The 15,011-nt window shown below is 42.5% G+C and overlaps 1 protein-coding gene across 1 annotated transcript in view; it reads right to left on the reverse strand.

Moving 5' to 3' along the window:
* Positions 1-15,011, reverse strand: part of abca12 (ATP-binding cassette, sub-family A (ABC1), member 12) — a 51,085-nt gene that overhangs the window by 20,461 nt on the left and 15,613 nt on the right. Inside the window, exons 17-32 of the mRNA XM_047342620.1 lie at positions 14,148-14,267; positions 13,873-13,963; positions 13,308-13,487; positions 12,540-12,876; positions 11,556-11,670; positions 10,595-10,924; positions 10,033-10,102; positions 9,806-9,940; positions 9,023-9,184; positions 8,603-8,786; positions 7,740-7,958; positions 6,820-7,016; positions 4,295-4,452; positions 3,261-3,494; positions 2,952-3,084; positions 1,798-2,044 (exon numbers count right to left, since the gene is read on the reverse strand). Of these exons, the coding sequence (XP_047198576.1) occupies positions 1,798-2,044; positions 2,952-3,084; positions 3,261-3,494; positions 4,295-4,452; positions 6,820-7,016; positions 7,740-7,958; positions 8,603-8,786; positions 9,023-9,184; positions 9,806-9,940; positions 10,033-10,102; positions 10,595-10,924; positions 11,556-11,670; positions 12,540-12,876; positions 13,308-13,487; positions 13,873-13,963; positions 14,148-14,267 (2,912 nt within the window). The remainder of the gene's footprint in view (positions 1-1,797; positions 2,045-2,951; positions 3,085-3,260; positions 3,495-4,294; positions 4,453-6,819; positions 7,017-7,739; positions 7,959-8,602; positions 8,787-9,022; positions 9,185-9,805; positions 9,941-10,032; positions 10,103-10,594; positions 10,925-11,555; positions 11,671-12,539; positions 12,877-13,307; positions 13,488-13,872; positions 13,964-14,147; positions 14,268-15,011) is intronic.

The raw sequence follows: 15,011 nt of genomic DNA on the forward strand, positions 1-15,011 counted from the left end.
GAGGAGCAGGACGCACAAAAGAAGAGTAAGGACTTTTTTTCCCCCTATTTTTGCAGATTTACATTTAAGTGGATTTCTTTTATTTGAGCTCTCCCCAGACGTAGACTCATAAATAAAGACACAGATCATTATGTTTTCATTGTTCATGCTGGCGAGTGAGAGAACAAAGCTTTTTGAGGCAGTGCATGAAATCTGTTGCTCCACTATCACAACACTGCAGCATTAATAAGAAAAGACGGCGGAATGTTCCACCCTCGACTACTTATAACCTTACTCAACAGCAGCATCCCCCTCCACTCCAGCACTGATTTCATCAAAAAAATAAATAAATAATATCATTTTTTCAATCTCTTTTCTATATCAGTTTAAAAAGAACTGGGTCAAGCATCGATTCAGTCTTTGATGTATGGATTGGCACCTCAGGATTTTCTCCCCCTCAATATACTCTCCTGATCAAACAACAGACCTTCTCCCGAATGAAGAAGACGTCTCGCAACCTCCTCCTTCATCTCCCTGAGTTTGATCTCGCGTCTTAGCCATCTTCTTTTCAATCACTCCTCTCCTCTAACTTCTCTTTGTCCTTGAGGTCCATCTGCCCTCCAACAAAGTAAAGCTTCAAATTCATTTTCAAATGAGACATGTCCCCCCTCCCCCGCACAAATGATGCGGGGACCCAATGGGCCAATCAAGTAATGAGATTCATCAACCCCCTCATCAAGCTCAGATAGGCGTGTTGCAGCGAGCGCCTCCACGGTCTCAAAAAAGGAATCTTTTCATTAGAGTGGCTGCCTCTGTTAGGCTCCTTGTCCATTTTGTTCCCTTCGTCTTTTAAGTGTGTGTGTGTGTGTGTGTGTGTGTGTGTGTGTGTGTGTGTGTGTGTGTGTGTGTGTGTGTGTGTGTGTGTGTGTGTGTGTGTGTGTGTTATCCATCCATCCATTATCCATATCCTTTGAGGGTGGTGGGGAAGCTGGAGACAATCCCAGCTGACATTAGACGTGAGGCGGAGTACACCCTGGACAGGTCACCAGTTTATCTCAGCGTCAACATACAGAGACAAACAACTCTTCTCACTCCCATTCACACCTCTACTACTATCAATACAGAGTTTAACCTAACCCCAACCTATATTTCATTGGAAGCACGCAGAGAAAACCCGGCAAGACACGGGGAGAACATGCAAACTCTACACTCACACAGAAAGGCCAAGCTGGGATTCAAACTGGGAACCTTCTGGCCTTCTGTGTGGGCTGCAATTTTCGATCCTGGCCCCCTAAAAAGCCTGACAGGTGTTCTACCCACCCCGAGCTTAGTTAGTTTTCCTCTGTCTGTGAGGTAATTCTGTTACTACCATGCTTAAGAAACCATTTACCTCCCCACCTGCAAACAGCCTTCACTGTACCTTCACTGTTTGGACACCTAATGCATTCAGTTACTTGCCTGTTCTCAGTCAGAATCATGACCGGACCATCAGTAAACCTGCTGTCCTCGACCCGGACCAGACCCCTAGTTACCAGTTTGCACATTCATGACCAAAAACTGTACTATTGACCTTTTGAATCATCTTCAGTCTCAGAGATTCTTGTTATTCTTGGTTCCAACTCTAAAGACAAATCTGAGAGAAACTTCAAATTCTATCAGCATTTGCTCGGATAAAAAAACACTTTTGATTTGTTTCCGCCTGAGTAACTGTGGAATTTTTCTGACCATGACAAATGAACTGAAAGCTTTGATTTATCATAAAGACCCTGATTAGCTTGACTGTATGTACTGTGTATTCCTCCTGCCATTAGAACTGACCTGAAGAAAGAGTAGCTTGGTCCGATGTTGTAGAGCGCGGGGCTCAGCTCCAGCTCAGGATAGTGCCGTAGGTCGCTCTTTATGGATCCCAAGCCCATTGCAAACACCACAAACAGAACAGGGAGCAGGATCTGGGCGATCAGGCCCTTCCAGTCTCTGCGGCTGTGGTGAAACCTCTTGATCAGTATGGCCGACATCTGCTGCCAGGCCAGAGCCATGCCAGAAACCATGGATGAGCCGGTAAGCTCTGAAACACACGGGAGAGGTAAGACTTTATCCTTTTGATACTGATGCATTTACTGTCTTTCTGTTGTACTGACTTTATGACGCCTGTTGTTTCTCTCTAACATACTGTAAGCTAAAGGTTAACAGGGAGATAGTATTGCATGAGATGGTAATCCATCAAGATGGATGCTGCAGAACCAGGTCAGCTGAATACACTGTATAAAGTGTAGTAGCAGTCTAGGAACCATCCAGCATTGGTATTGTAGTGTGTTGGGTTTAGATGGTTCGAGCCTCCCAACATGCTAAACAATGTTGCAGACATAAATTAAGATGAGTTCTAACACATTATAGATGATATAAAAGACTAATTTTTGGACCTTGATTGAAGCTAACGACTCCCAGAACAGATGAGAACGTCAATAAACCAAGTTCCTACCAACAAAGTTGAGCAAGTCTCAATAAATCAACTTCTCTTCTTGAATTTATGACCTTTATGAAATCCCAGTCTAATGCAGTATCTTACTCAATGTTTTTCTCCTTGTTTTATGTATCTAAGGCAACTAGTTTCCTAAGTTCTACTAAGTAAACAATGCTATTCAGTTAAGTTAGACTAATTAACTTCACTGGCCCTTCTTTAGTTGGAACAACTTGACAAATGCTAAATCTAAGTTTTAAGTGAAATTAAGGAGTGAATATTAAGTAAACATAACTCAAGACGAATAGTTATATTTACTTAACACAGGCACAAGGCAATCCGTTTCCTAGACTTTTTTTTAAAGTAATATCAGATTTTGCAGTGTAACATAATGAGTCATATCATATTAGATCAAGTTTGAAAATAAAAAAAAGAGTATCTCTTAGTATGCTGAACATTTTCAAAGATGTGTGCAGTTGACAGAAAGAATAGTTGAAAGGGAAGAGGAACTCACTGATCTTATCACCAATGCTTTCACCGTTGTCTGAGGGGAAACTGTCCACAGACCCTGTGTCAGAAATGGTCTCTGAGATTGACAGGGGGACACTCTCGGATTCTGTGTTGTCATGAGTCAACTGGAGGAAGACCTACAAAGATGACAACTACACATCAACTTATCTGTGTTTGCTAGAGAGCCTATTTAATTTAATCTCATGGTTTATAACATCAAAATGTAACTCTGCAGCTGTAAGTGTGTTTTTTTTCTTTTGACTGCAGTTTGAACCCGTGTGTATTTATGTGTGGGTGTGCATGAGCGCACTACCTCCTCCAGGGTGGTGTCACAGATGCCATAGCCCCCGAGCTGCAGGGCGTCCAGGTTGGAGTCCAGCGCGGTCAGGAGGGAGCGGTATGAGGAGGCGTTGGCTGAGGTGAAGGGGGGCAGCGAGTAGACCAAGTCGCCCCCTTGGGCCTCCTTCAGCCGCGCTTCAGGTACATGGGCTTGGATGAACTGCTTCAGGTCAGCACTGTCGATTACTTCAGACTCGAGGTTCTGCAGCTGCAGATAGAAAAGGAGCAGCACAGAGACTCTTGGTGAAACCATATGTCGTGGCTCCAAATGCGCAAGATGGCAGCATTCGTATCCGGGTAAATTTGGCTTCATTTTTTGATAGTGGGAGGAAGTAGAGAGGCATCATCCATCTGTACATACAGTCTATGGTTATAACTAACAATACTGTAGATACATAAAACAGACTGAAGACTCAGAACTTAACAAGATACTGAAGAAAACTTTGGGTTTGATCAAAATACATGGCCAGCATATTCAAAAAAAGAGACATTGTGGGATCTCAGACGAATCTTGTTGCCTGTCTGAGAGTGCACACATCTAGAAATGTTTCATTTATTTACTTGTCGACATGAACAAAGAAGCCATCCAACAGGCAGGGTAAAAAAAAGAGCTCTTTTCAATCCCTACATTAGGAAAACAGCTGAACAAAAAGTATTTACATATGAGTAAGTCGGCTCTGCCATCACAACACACTGTGAAATGTTTGTGCTGCCTGTGCACTATCCACATTATGTTGTTGTTAATAAAACAGCTGGATGAAATGCATCAGATATATGCAGCTACTTTGTCTCTTGCTTCTGGGAAAGCATGGAACCGGTTGTCTACTGGAGAAACGTTGATTATTTGACCAGAGACAACCTTTTGACTCAACATAAAAAAATTAATTTCCATAGAGATATTGTGTTGAGTAAAACTAACTTCAACATCTGAGTTTTGCTGCTGTCAGACTAGTCTGCAGTGCTTTAGCCAAACATGGTGACTGGATGACTTTGAGGAGGGAACTATACCTTTTTGGTGAGGGTGAGTTTGTATCCCTGACCCAGCTTGTCTTTCAGGTGGAAGGGGGAGCCGCAGCATTTTAATCCTCCTCTCTCCAGGAAGGCGATGCGGTCGCTGAGCACTTCAGCCTCGTCCAGGTGGTGGGTGGACATGATGATGGTTCGGTCTGAGAGGACACAGACACAAAGACATTATGCATAACGTGTATGTGCATTGTGATAACAATCCCCAATCAAAAAATATAACCAAAACTGAGGCTATAGGGAAGTGTGGAAATTAGAGGAAGACGAAGCAGATACTGATATTTGTGAGTAAAAATCAGCTGATATATATTTATAAGAAAATAATAAATCAAACTGATTCCCGAGATGTTTTTAACAAACCCTCACTACAAAGAAGTAATTGAGGCTTGACTTAACTGTTAACTTTGTTATCAATAATAAGAAAAAACAAATACAACCAAATATTTAGAACTTCAACTAATAACATTAAAACGTGTTTTTAAAGTACAAACATCAAAGCACGTCTTTTCTGCATTGTTTATTCAGTGAAATAAAAGTGTTCATTTCGGTAAACATAATAGACGGATACAGATGTGTCTGTAAAAGGCTCAGTTTAGTCTGTCAGCCAAACGTCACATCAGTCCGGCTCTAGTGTGAATATCAAACAACTGTATTACATGAAAACCCAGTGACTCATTGTCAGTGTAGTGCATACAGTGAATTCATGTTTAATATTTAAGTATGTATCAGTCTTGTATTTATTGATTTGTATCTTTTGTCGGATTTTAAAAATGTAATATTTTATAAATTGGCACAGCTTCTCTTGTACAATGACAATAAAGGCTTTCTATTCTACTTTATTCTATTCTAGGCAACAAGAAGAGTAAAAAAACAACACAGAGGCAATGTTTAGATGTCTTTTGGGAAAACTATTTTCGATCCCCACACTGCACACATCCAAACAAGCAAACTAAAATCCAGACATTACAAAGAGCGAGCTACACACAAACTGTGTCACACACACACACACACACACACACAAATCATCAGTGAGTAACCGCCGCGCAAACAGCAAGTGATGCACAAAGTTTCTGAAGAAGATTCCCCTGGCACCAAACTCTCACTAACATCAGAGACTGGGCCAATTAAACAGGACATTTCCTACATCTACAATTACACTATATGACATTTAGCAGTCTCTTGGCAGTCTACTGCCGCTCCCTGAAGAGAACATAAAGAAAAAGTTTCCCCTGGATTGATCTGAGATTAATTATATACTGGACCTGCAGTCAGAATCCTGAACAGGGGGAAAAGCCCAACATGGTCTTTTTCAGGTTCACTGTACTTTCAGTGATTTCAGGGGAAAACAGGCATTGCAATGTCAATTTTTGTGTGTTTGGTTAGGCTGACAACAATTTAAAAAAAGTACAATTTGATTTTACTTGACTGGGTGTTACGTTAATCCGGAGGTAGGTAAACTTTGGCTACATAGATACGACTAAACTTTTGTTTTAAAGCAGCATTTTAAAATAAAAACAATCTCAATCCAAAACAAGAGTTTTCCTCTGTATCAGTAATATTCCTCGTCCATGCATCACAGATGACAACACACATCACGTGACCATTCACATATGGGAAGCAGTTTGTCTATTCTGCAGACTAAGCCAGTTGCTTAGTTACAGAAAATACTATAAATGACAAACAGCGTGAAAAGTAAGACCAAACATTTATTTTCCTGGACTGACGATGAAGTAGAACTGTAACTGACCACATTTAACTTTTTTCCCTCACAGAAAAATAGAAATAAAAATAATTTGTGAACAGAGTGACACAATTTTAACAGACATACAGGTAGACTTTAAACTCTTTGTAATTCGACTATTGTGATGTTATCATGACTGGAAAGATATTTTCTCCAGGTCTACCGTTAGTCTACGTCAAAATATTTACAAGACACAATGAAATCAAATGTCCAACTATGTTTATAGGAACCAGCAATGTCTGGCATTAATACAAATATTTCTGAACCTCTAGATTTCTCACTTCATGTTTTAAGATAGCTGTCAGTGGTCTGAAATGGTGGAGTGTGCCACTGAAATGTGATAAGGACCAAATACTAGAACATCAATTTGATCAGTATTCATTTTTTAGACATTAAAGGCATCTGCTCTTTGATGGCAGAAAGGCAGCGGGGCAGGGAATGTAGACTGTTAAGAGTTTTAGGAATAATAGAGACTGGGACTCGTCAGCGTTAAAATGGTGGAATGTGTTGAAGAGGCGAATAATATGGCCGAGAGGAACCAAGATACAAAGTGAATAAAATCAGGCCAAGTATCGAGCCTTGCGGAACCCCAGACGACAAAAAGATGATAAAACGAAAGGTAACAGTAATAGTAAGAGGTTAGAGTAATAATAGCTGGTGTAGCTTGGGGTTCCATGGAGATTGTGTGAACTCAAATTAACAGGATGGCTTTTTTTTAAGTGTTCAGTGTGTGTGTGTGTGTGTGTGTGTGTGTGTGTGTGAGACTCACTTTTCTTATGCTGGATAACAATGTCCCAGATGCTCCGCCTCGAGCAAGGATCAACTCCTGTGGTAGGTTCATCCAGAACCACCAAGCGAGAGCCTCCTATGAAGGCGATGGAGATTGACAGCTTGCGCTTCATGCCGCCCGACAGGGTGCCCACCCGCTTGTGCCTGTGAGCGTACATGCCTGTCTCCTCTAGGGTCCTGGTGGGGAAGCCAATGAAAAGCACGTTTTTTTCCTATGCATTACAACCCAGTTTGATTAAATTACAGTTCCATCAGTTCCATCAGTTACCCAGACTTTTCTGAACTACAGGGACCAGGGGAGAGGTTCGGCTTTAGGCTCAGGCTTATTACTGCTCCTCTTGTCTCACACAAAACCTGCAGAAATAGTCCTATGATGCAGCTTGGAGGGTTTAACATGCGGCTTAGAATGAAAAAAGATTCTTCTCGTGCCTGCTCCTATAAATTCATCAAATAACGATGCAAAGCAAAAAAAGAAAAAAAAAAAGAGCTGTGAAATATTACAATATTCTTGAATTATTTCACAGCTCTTGAGACGCAATATGGAACAGTTACTGAGTTCTTTCCACAGATTGGTATTCTCGCACTGGAGGTAGCTTTAAATAACAGTAAGTACGGCCATAAAATCTGACACTGACCATATCTGAACATTACTTGGAGACTTTTTTTTTAATTTCCCTGGTGTAACCAGTTACTGGTGTTGAGCACTGGCTAATGTTCGCTGTTAAACTCTCGTGGCCTCCGTCAATATTTCTTATTTTTATTGGCCCAAGGACACTGTTTATGTGATGTCGAGGCGTAAACCAAATCAGCTTGACAGATTAAACTGCATCATGCACAAACCCTGATGTCATCTTAAAGACCCAGTGATTGCGATACATCGAGGGATGATTGATCACTTACGATCGGACTTGTTCGTGCAGTTCCCCCTTCGACCAGTGCGGGGCCTTGATCTGGCCGTACAGCAGCAGGTGCTCCTTGGTGGTCATGTGGTCGAAGAGGACGTCGTACTGCATGCACACGCCCAGCTCCTTGCGAATGTCGTCGATGTTGGACTGCATGTCTCTGCCGTACACCTCTATTGTCCCGGAGGTTGGGGCGAAAAGACCTGTCAGGAGAGACCTAAGAATAGAGAATGATAATTTAGTATCTAGGCACAATACTGGATTGACAGATTTAAAATAAGTAAAGTAAAGTTGAGTCTGTGGAATTAATTAAGATCGCCTCTGAGGAGATTTTGATTGTTTTATGTTTCATAATAAGTTAATGTTAAATGTTAATTTACTGGATAATGAGCCTTTTTGGGAAATTACTTTTGCTCATATTTGCTACCTGGGACACAAAAAGGTTGAAAATATATTTTTCTACTTTCTCTTACTTTCTTTTCTGGGATGATTTGTTCAAAAATTATAATTCCCTCTTGGTTTTCCTTTTTCTTTTCTATTTTATTCAGTTAAATCTCACTCTCTCCTGCACTTGTTGTGCGTTGCTCCGAGCATAAGCAAAACGGGTCACAATTAAAATGTAAATGAAAGTGCTCCGCTTGATGAAGACACAGCAGGCTAAGATCTGCCGTGGTTCATTTGATGTGCCAGATTTGGACAAAACAATCTCCGTGTCAGCAGCAGACCCTTGAGATGATTAAAGGGATGCACAAATTAAATTTCAAAGATGCTGCGGCATTATATAAATGGTAAAAATGGGTTTGTTTTGATCTTAGAGCCTGCTGATTCAGTCAGAACTAAGAACGATCGTGGCACACATACATGGTGGTGGTCTTGCCAGCTCCGTTGTGTCCAAGCAACGAGGTGACGTGGCCCTCGTGGAAGGAAACGTTGAGGTTTTGAATGGCGACTCGGTCGGCGTACATCTTGCTGAGACTGTGGAGGGCGACACCCACCGGCAGCTCAGAGAAATCCTCGCCGGCCTGGAAGGAAAGCGAGCTCTTGCCTGAGAGAGAAACAAATGGAGACAGAGGGCAGCCTGTAAATCAAACTAACAGGGGACAGGTATTAAATGAAGGGAGAGGGAGAAATACAAGGAATTAGGGGTCGGGGGAAAAAATGACAGACCATGAAAAGGAAGACATCGTGTCCTTGCTTCAAAAACACAACACCGGAGGAGACAGCTTCGCTTATTTGTATCTGCAGCGAGATAGTACAATGTCTTTTTTTTTCTGTCCGTACCTTTTTCCTTGTCGTTGGAGAAGACAGGCTGGTTGTTCTGCATGATGTTGTTGAAGAGGAGTCCTCTGCCCGCCTGAGTCTTTGATTTAATGCAGCAGCACAGGTCGGCCCAGAACGAGGCTTTGAAGGGGAAGTACCATGGAGATGGGATGCCATATTTTCCTGATGGGTAAAAATGAATTTATCAACACGTGAAGAGTTTTCCAGGGAGTTCATAAACTGCTGCATTTGCTTTATTGAATTGGGACTGTAAGGGCTCTTTTTTTTTGAAGACAATCGCTTCCTTCTTACCTCCCCTGAGGAGGCTATGTTTTCATTTTATCTGAATATTTCGATCTGAAGAAATGGTCGGATTCAGGAATTTTCTTTCACTTTCTTTGCAGCATTTCCCACAGAATTCATTCAATCTAGGGAAGTAGCAGGGATGCACACGCTTCGCTCTCAAATGCAACGGATTAAGAGTGACTGAGATCTGCATCGCACGCCATGTCTAAAAGGACGGTGACAGCTTTATGGATGACAGCGTAAGTGAGAAAATTTAGCTGCACCCAGCTACACAATGCAGCTACAGAGTAAAACACCAAATTTGAAATCTCTTGTTATTTTGAGGGGTGGAGCATTTTTTTGTTCATTATTAAACTGTGGCATGACAAATCAGAAAATAGCAGGTTGAAATAAAAAGTCTGGCACATTTAGGGAACTAATATCGTAAATTGAATGCAGCTTGATTGAATTTAAGGGGACTGTTGGGCCTTTCTCAGATTTTTGGTGCTTTTATTTTACCTGGGAAGACCTTGCGGATGTAAGCCCCGATAATGAAGTAGAGCATTGAGTCGATGAGCATCATCCAGCACAGCCACCCGAACGAGGCCGTGTCCCCAGCGATGGGCGACATGTATGCGTTGCTCCACTGAATCCCTAAAGAAGTGAATAGTAGAAGAGTTTAACATTAAGTTGCACGGACTCGGTCGGTGTGTTTTGATGCTGGTCAGAGGTCTGTATGTTTATACCTTCTCCTTGGGCCTCATAGCGAGACACGTATTGACTGGCGTAACTGAAGCAGGTTGGGGAAAACAAACTCTGCGGGAAAACAGGAGAAGAATCAGACGGAATGCAGGAACAGAAGCGGTAAAATAAAAGAAGATCAAAAAATCCTCTTCATCCCACAATGCCTATATGTAATTCTACTCATCTTTACTCTTGTCAACTAGTAGTGTGAAGTGAGCTGTTTCAAAAGAGTTTCACAAAAATATCATGTACGGAATTTTGTTGGAGGCAAACAACACTGCAAAAATAACAATAAAACTTCCCGATGAGAAACAACTGAAGGCAAAACCCACTGTTTATCCAGACTCTCATAACAGTGCCGGCATTTTTTAGGCTGTGCTTATAAAACTTTATATGATATGATATCAGTAAAATAGTTTTTTGAAGATGGATAGAGTAAATACAATTTTGTAATGAAATGAAATGACAATACTACTCCTTATACGCTCCTTATCTCCTCCTTCAACCTCTCTTCCAGAGCAAATTGCATTATTTGGTGTTTGAAGCTTCTACACATATCCTCACCATAGCGCTCTTCTGGGAAAAGGTGAGCTTTGTCTCCATAGACATGACCACGATGAAAGGGAAGAAGCAGAGGATGTAGAGGAGGCTGCCGCTCAGGCCCGCGATGTAGGTCTTGTCGAAGAAGGAGCTGACCAGGAAGCTGAAGGCAATGATGCTCAGGCCATAGTCGCACAGGTAAAGGAACATGAGGAAGCCATCGCTGTTGGGCAGGATCTTGCCGTATTTCAGCACCAGCGTGAGGATGATGATGGTCACCCCCAGGTAGGTGGCGCACTCCACGAACCAGGCAAAGAAGTGGCTGAGCGGGTTGACGCCCATCATCTTCATGTACTGTGGGGCAAGAAGGAAAAGAAAGGGTTAAAAATAAAAACCACGGTTATATGCGCCAAACAGTACAGATTCAGTCGAGATAAAGAAAATGTCCAGATTCATATGAGGTCACTGTTACCTTTGACCAATGAAATATAATCATCTTTGCATCCAACTGGTCAAAAGTTGAAGAACTAGCTTAAAGGCACACTTGAGATATCATGTTAAAGAACACAAAAACATGTTTCATGAGGCCACTGTCACCTTGACCTCTGGCCTCTGTCTAATCAATCTAATCAGTAGTTAATCCAAGTGAATAAAGCCTCCTTCTACTGGCTGTTGCCGGCACAGAGGAATAAAAATAGTTTTTGTGTTTTTTACTGGTGTCTGTGAACGTTTACAGCAGTGAAGACGAGAAAATACATGTAACAGTCTGGAGGTATAAGAATGGGAAAGAGGAGGAAGCTCAAGTTTCAGAGAGAAAAGTAAAGTCTTTCCCTGCCGTCAACTGCTCAACAGAAATAATCCGTATTTGTCAGTGATTGATTAACACAACCAGCCGACCCTATTATAACAGCAAGTCATGAAAACCCACAGGTCCCTGCTGAATGCAAAAATACAGCGGGGCATTTCATCATCTTTTAGCCCTTACCTCGTGCAGCCTCAGTTCTCTCTCGTGCACGAGCTTCTTCACAAAGTCGGCGATGAAGAGCACCCATGCTAACATCAGCATGATCGGGAAGACAAAAGAGATGGCCTCCAGGTACCTGGGGAATACAGAGACGCCGAGCGTTCGTCAAAACTGGGGGAAAACGAACATCCAATCACTGTCAAGGAGAGGAGATGAAAAGGTCCATCACTCAGTCACCAGCTTGACAGAGACGGAAAGAGATGCAGAGCGCGGGAGCAACATCGAGGGAGGGTTCGGGGGGGATTTTTTGACAGCAATGTTCTGATCTTTGTGTTATTTACGCAAAATAAATGCCTCTCAATTTTAGCTCTTTTTTTTCAGTTTTCGGGGCCCGATACATGGGGAATTTAGTGTTTGGAATATTTAATGCCGCACGTCCATATTTCACAGCTATCATGTCAGAAACTGAGCTGAGTAATAAATCAGAAGGATAGAGAGTCGAGGATCATCGTATCTTACAGTTGTTCAGAAGGCAGCGAGCCAAAGACAGTGGCCCACTAGTGCTTCGTAGATGAGATATCAGCGGCGTCTTAAGTCACACTCGGGGGCCGAGCACCGACACGGGCATTACGTTCTGGCGTGATTTATTAGACACAACATTGTGTATCGATGCACAAGTTAATTCTGGATATCTACGCTGCACAGATGAGTGTTGTTCTTTATAAGTGGGTATTAAAGGCTTGAAGGGTGTCTGAGTGTTGTATACATGTTCGGTGAATGCACAACAAAAGTGAATATTCTTTCTACTTGATGTGGAGCCAATTATAACGTGAAATGTTCTCGTGAATGAACCCGGGTGGTAAATTAATAATGAGGGAGCATGCATTATTCCACATCATCGCCTGTGCGTCCGCTCAGGGATCATTTGTTTCTTTACGTTTCAATTGTGGCTCGTATTTGTGTACATGTACATGTATGTGCATCTATGGATTTGAGGGGACTCACTCATCACGCAAATGGCACGGATAGGGGAAGGGCTGCAGCTGCACGGCCGGCTCCGTGACTCTCTTCCCGGTCTGGGATTCGATGATGGCCCGGTCGATGTTCTCCTGCAGATACACGAAGCCCCGGTTGTAGCGCATGGTCTGCCTGGCCAGGAGGTGGGGGTCCTTCACAAAGTAGGCCTCCCGCACTCTATCCGTACGCATGACGTTGTCCATGTGCATGCGGATAGTGTAGCTAACTTGGGGAGGCAGGGACGATTCGGAAGATGCGTTGGAGGAAGACCTGGCGTGACGGTTCTTGGTTGAGCCGTCACCTTTGGGAAGCTTGAAGATGACACCTTAAAGGACAAGATTAATGTCATTGCACAGACTGTATATAAAGATGGACGACATGACAACTCCCCAAAAGTGAAGCCAAAATGTCTCGATGGCAAGCTAGTGGTTGGCTGCAGTCCAGGTAAAAAAACCCTGCCTTCTCCAGGTTAGTGGATGGGACATGGATCAAAGTTAAAAGTCACAGTACAAAATGTAGCGGCTTGCTCTCTAACTGGAACCAGAAAGTGGGATTATATTACACCAGCACTAGCCTCTCACCGGCTTCCAGTCAAATTCAGGATTGATTTTAAGATTTTAAACGGGCTGGCACTACTTTATTTAGGCTGAACTGCTTCACCTTCACGCCTCCATCCCGAGCACCGAAGTCAACCAATCTTTAATGTCTTTTAATGTGGACATTCCTCTATGTCCATTATACACCACATTTACTCACTTGCGTAGAGATTGCGATCTTTGGCGAGTTCCTGAGCTTCGTGGTTGAGCTGCTCTGCAGAGTCGTAGCCACGGTAACGGTCGAACTTGATACAGGAGGACAGGTCGACCATCAGGGTGGACAGGGTGGTAATCTGATTCAGTATCTGTTTGTTCTTCTCCAGCATCACAGTCATGTTAGCTTTGGAGAGACAAGAAAGACATGAAGCGTGCAAAGTAAAAATTTGTCTTTGATTGCCGTCAATCCAAATTAAAATAATGATATTTACTGTGTCTGTTCCTGTTAATTTACATCTTAGCTAAAATAGAAATACACTCTGACAATACAAGGTAATCTAATTAAGCGTCTGCATGTCAACGTCAGACCTCCTGGAGAAAAAAGATGACTGACATGTATAATCATATCAAGCAGAGACAGCCAAAGAGAATCATGTTAAAACGAGGGTAACGTTTCCTATTAGCCTACGTTCTGACATTGTGGCTATTTGAACAGTCAATAAGGGAGGCAGGAACATAAAGGTACGCCCGGTATCTGCTGCTTACAAAAGTGTAAGACCTTCACTCACAGAAGCTGCTAAGTGTGTCTTTCATTCTGCCGACATCGATGTCAGTCTGCATCTCAATGAAATTCTTCACAAAGGAGTTGCTGAGGGAATTCTGACGGGAGGGGAGAGAGAGAGACAGAGCGGAAGAGATGATTCACAACATCAACATTCAAGATGCCGAATCATGTTTGAGGACCACGGCAAAGTTTATCTCTCGACTTGCAGACGAGAGCGAGCCGGCAAAGATAATCAGATATGCAGAAGACAGCTCTGACTTATTTTATTTTTTCAAATACCTGCAGCATCGGCAGAGTGTTGCTGAGCAGCTCAGCAGAATTGATGATGTAGTTGGAGGACTGGATCCAGTCCTGTGAGTTCTTCCTCAGATTCGCAAACTCCTGCAAGGTGGCATTGGCCTGGGAGAGGTGGGGACAAGGACGAGAACATGTGAAATGGCTGCTGTATCAGCCAGAGTCCATAACCTCCCTTGCGTGTGTGCATGTGTGTGTGTGTGTGTGTGTGTGTGTGTGTGTGTGTGTGTGTGTGTGTGTGTGTGTGTGTGTGTGTGTGTGTGTGTGTGTGTCTGTCTGATGCATGAGGGCAGCAGTAGACTAAAAACAAAGTCAAGCTTGGACAAAAAAAGAACCTAAGTAGAAGACAGTGATGCATAAACTCCCTGGAACTACATTTCTTACTCAGTAGCTCCCAGTGGGGGGTTACACAGGGACTTAAGAGGTAAACACAGCCTAGAAGAGCTAGAAATAGCAGTGGCAACACATTTTGCCACAGATTTTGTTTTTTTCTAGGATTTAGAAAATAAAGTTCATGATGGTCATGAAGGCACAAATCCCCAGAGCTGCTGACAGTGAGATGTTTCAACTGAGAAAAAAGGAGAGGAAAAATTGGAGATGCAATCTTAATAGGGAGAGTCACTACGAGTTTCAGGGCCATGTTGAGGAAAAATAATTTTTGGGAATGAAGTTGTAATATTACAAGAAAAAAAGTCTTAATTTTACAAGAATAAAGCTATAATTTTAGGCTCATTTTAGAGAGGAAATATCAGAAGATAAGTTTACTCAAGGTTCCACAAATAATCTCATACTTTGGCACATTAGCTCCACATTATCATAAGTATCACGACTTATGAGACTCCAGCAAGC

The sequence above is a fragment of the Hippoglossus stenolepis genome, chromosome 13, assembly GCF_022539355.2.
Source record: "Hippoglossus stenolepis isolate QCI-W04-F060 chromosome 13, HSTE1.2, whole genome shotgun sequence".
Taxonomy (NCBI): domain Eukaryota; kingdom Metazoa; phylum Chordata; class Actinopteri; order Pleuronectiformes; family Pleuronectidae; genus Hippoglossus; species Hippoglossus stenolepis.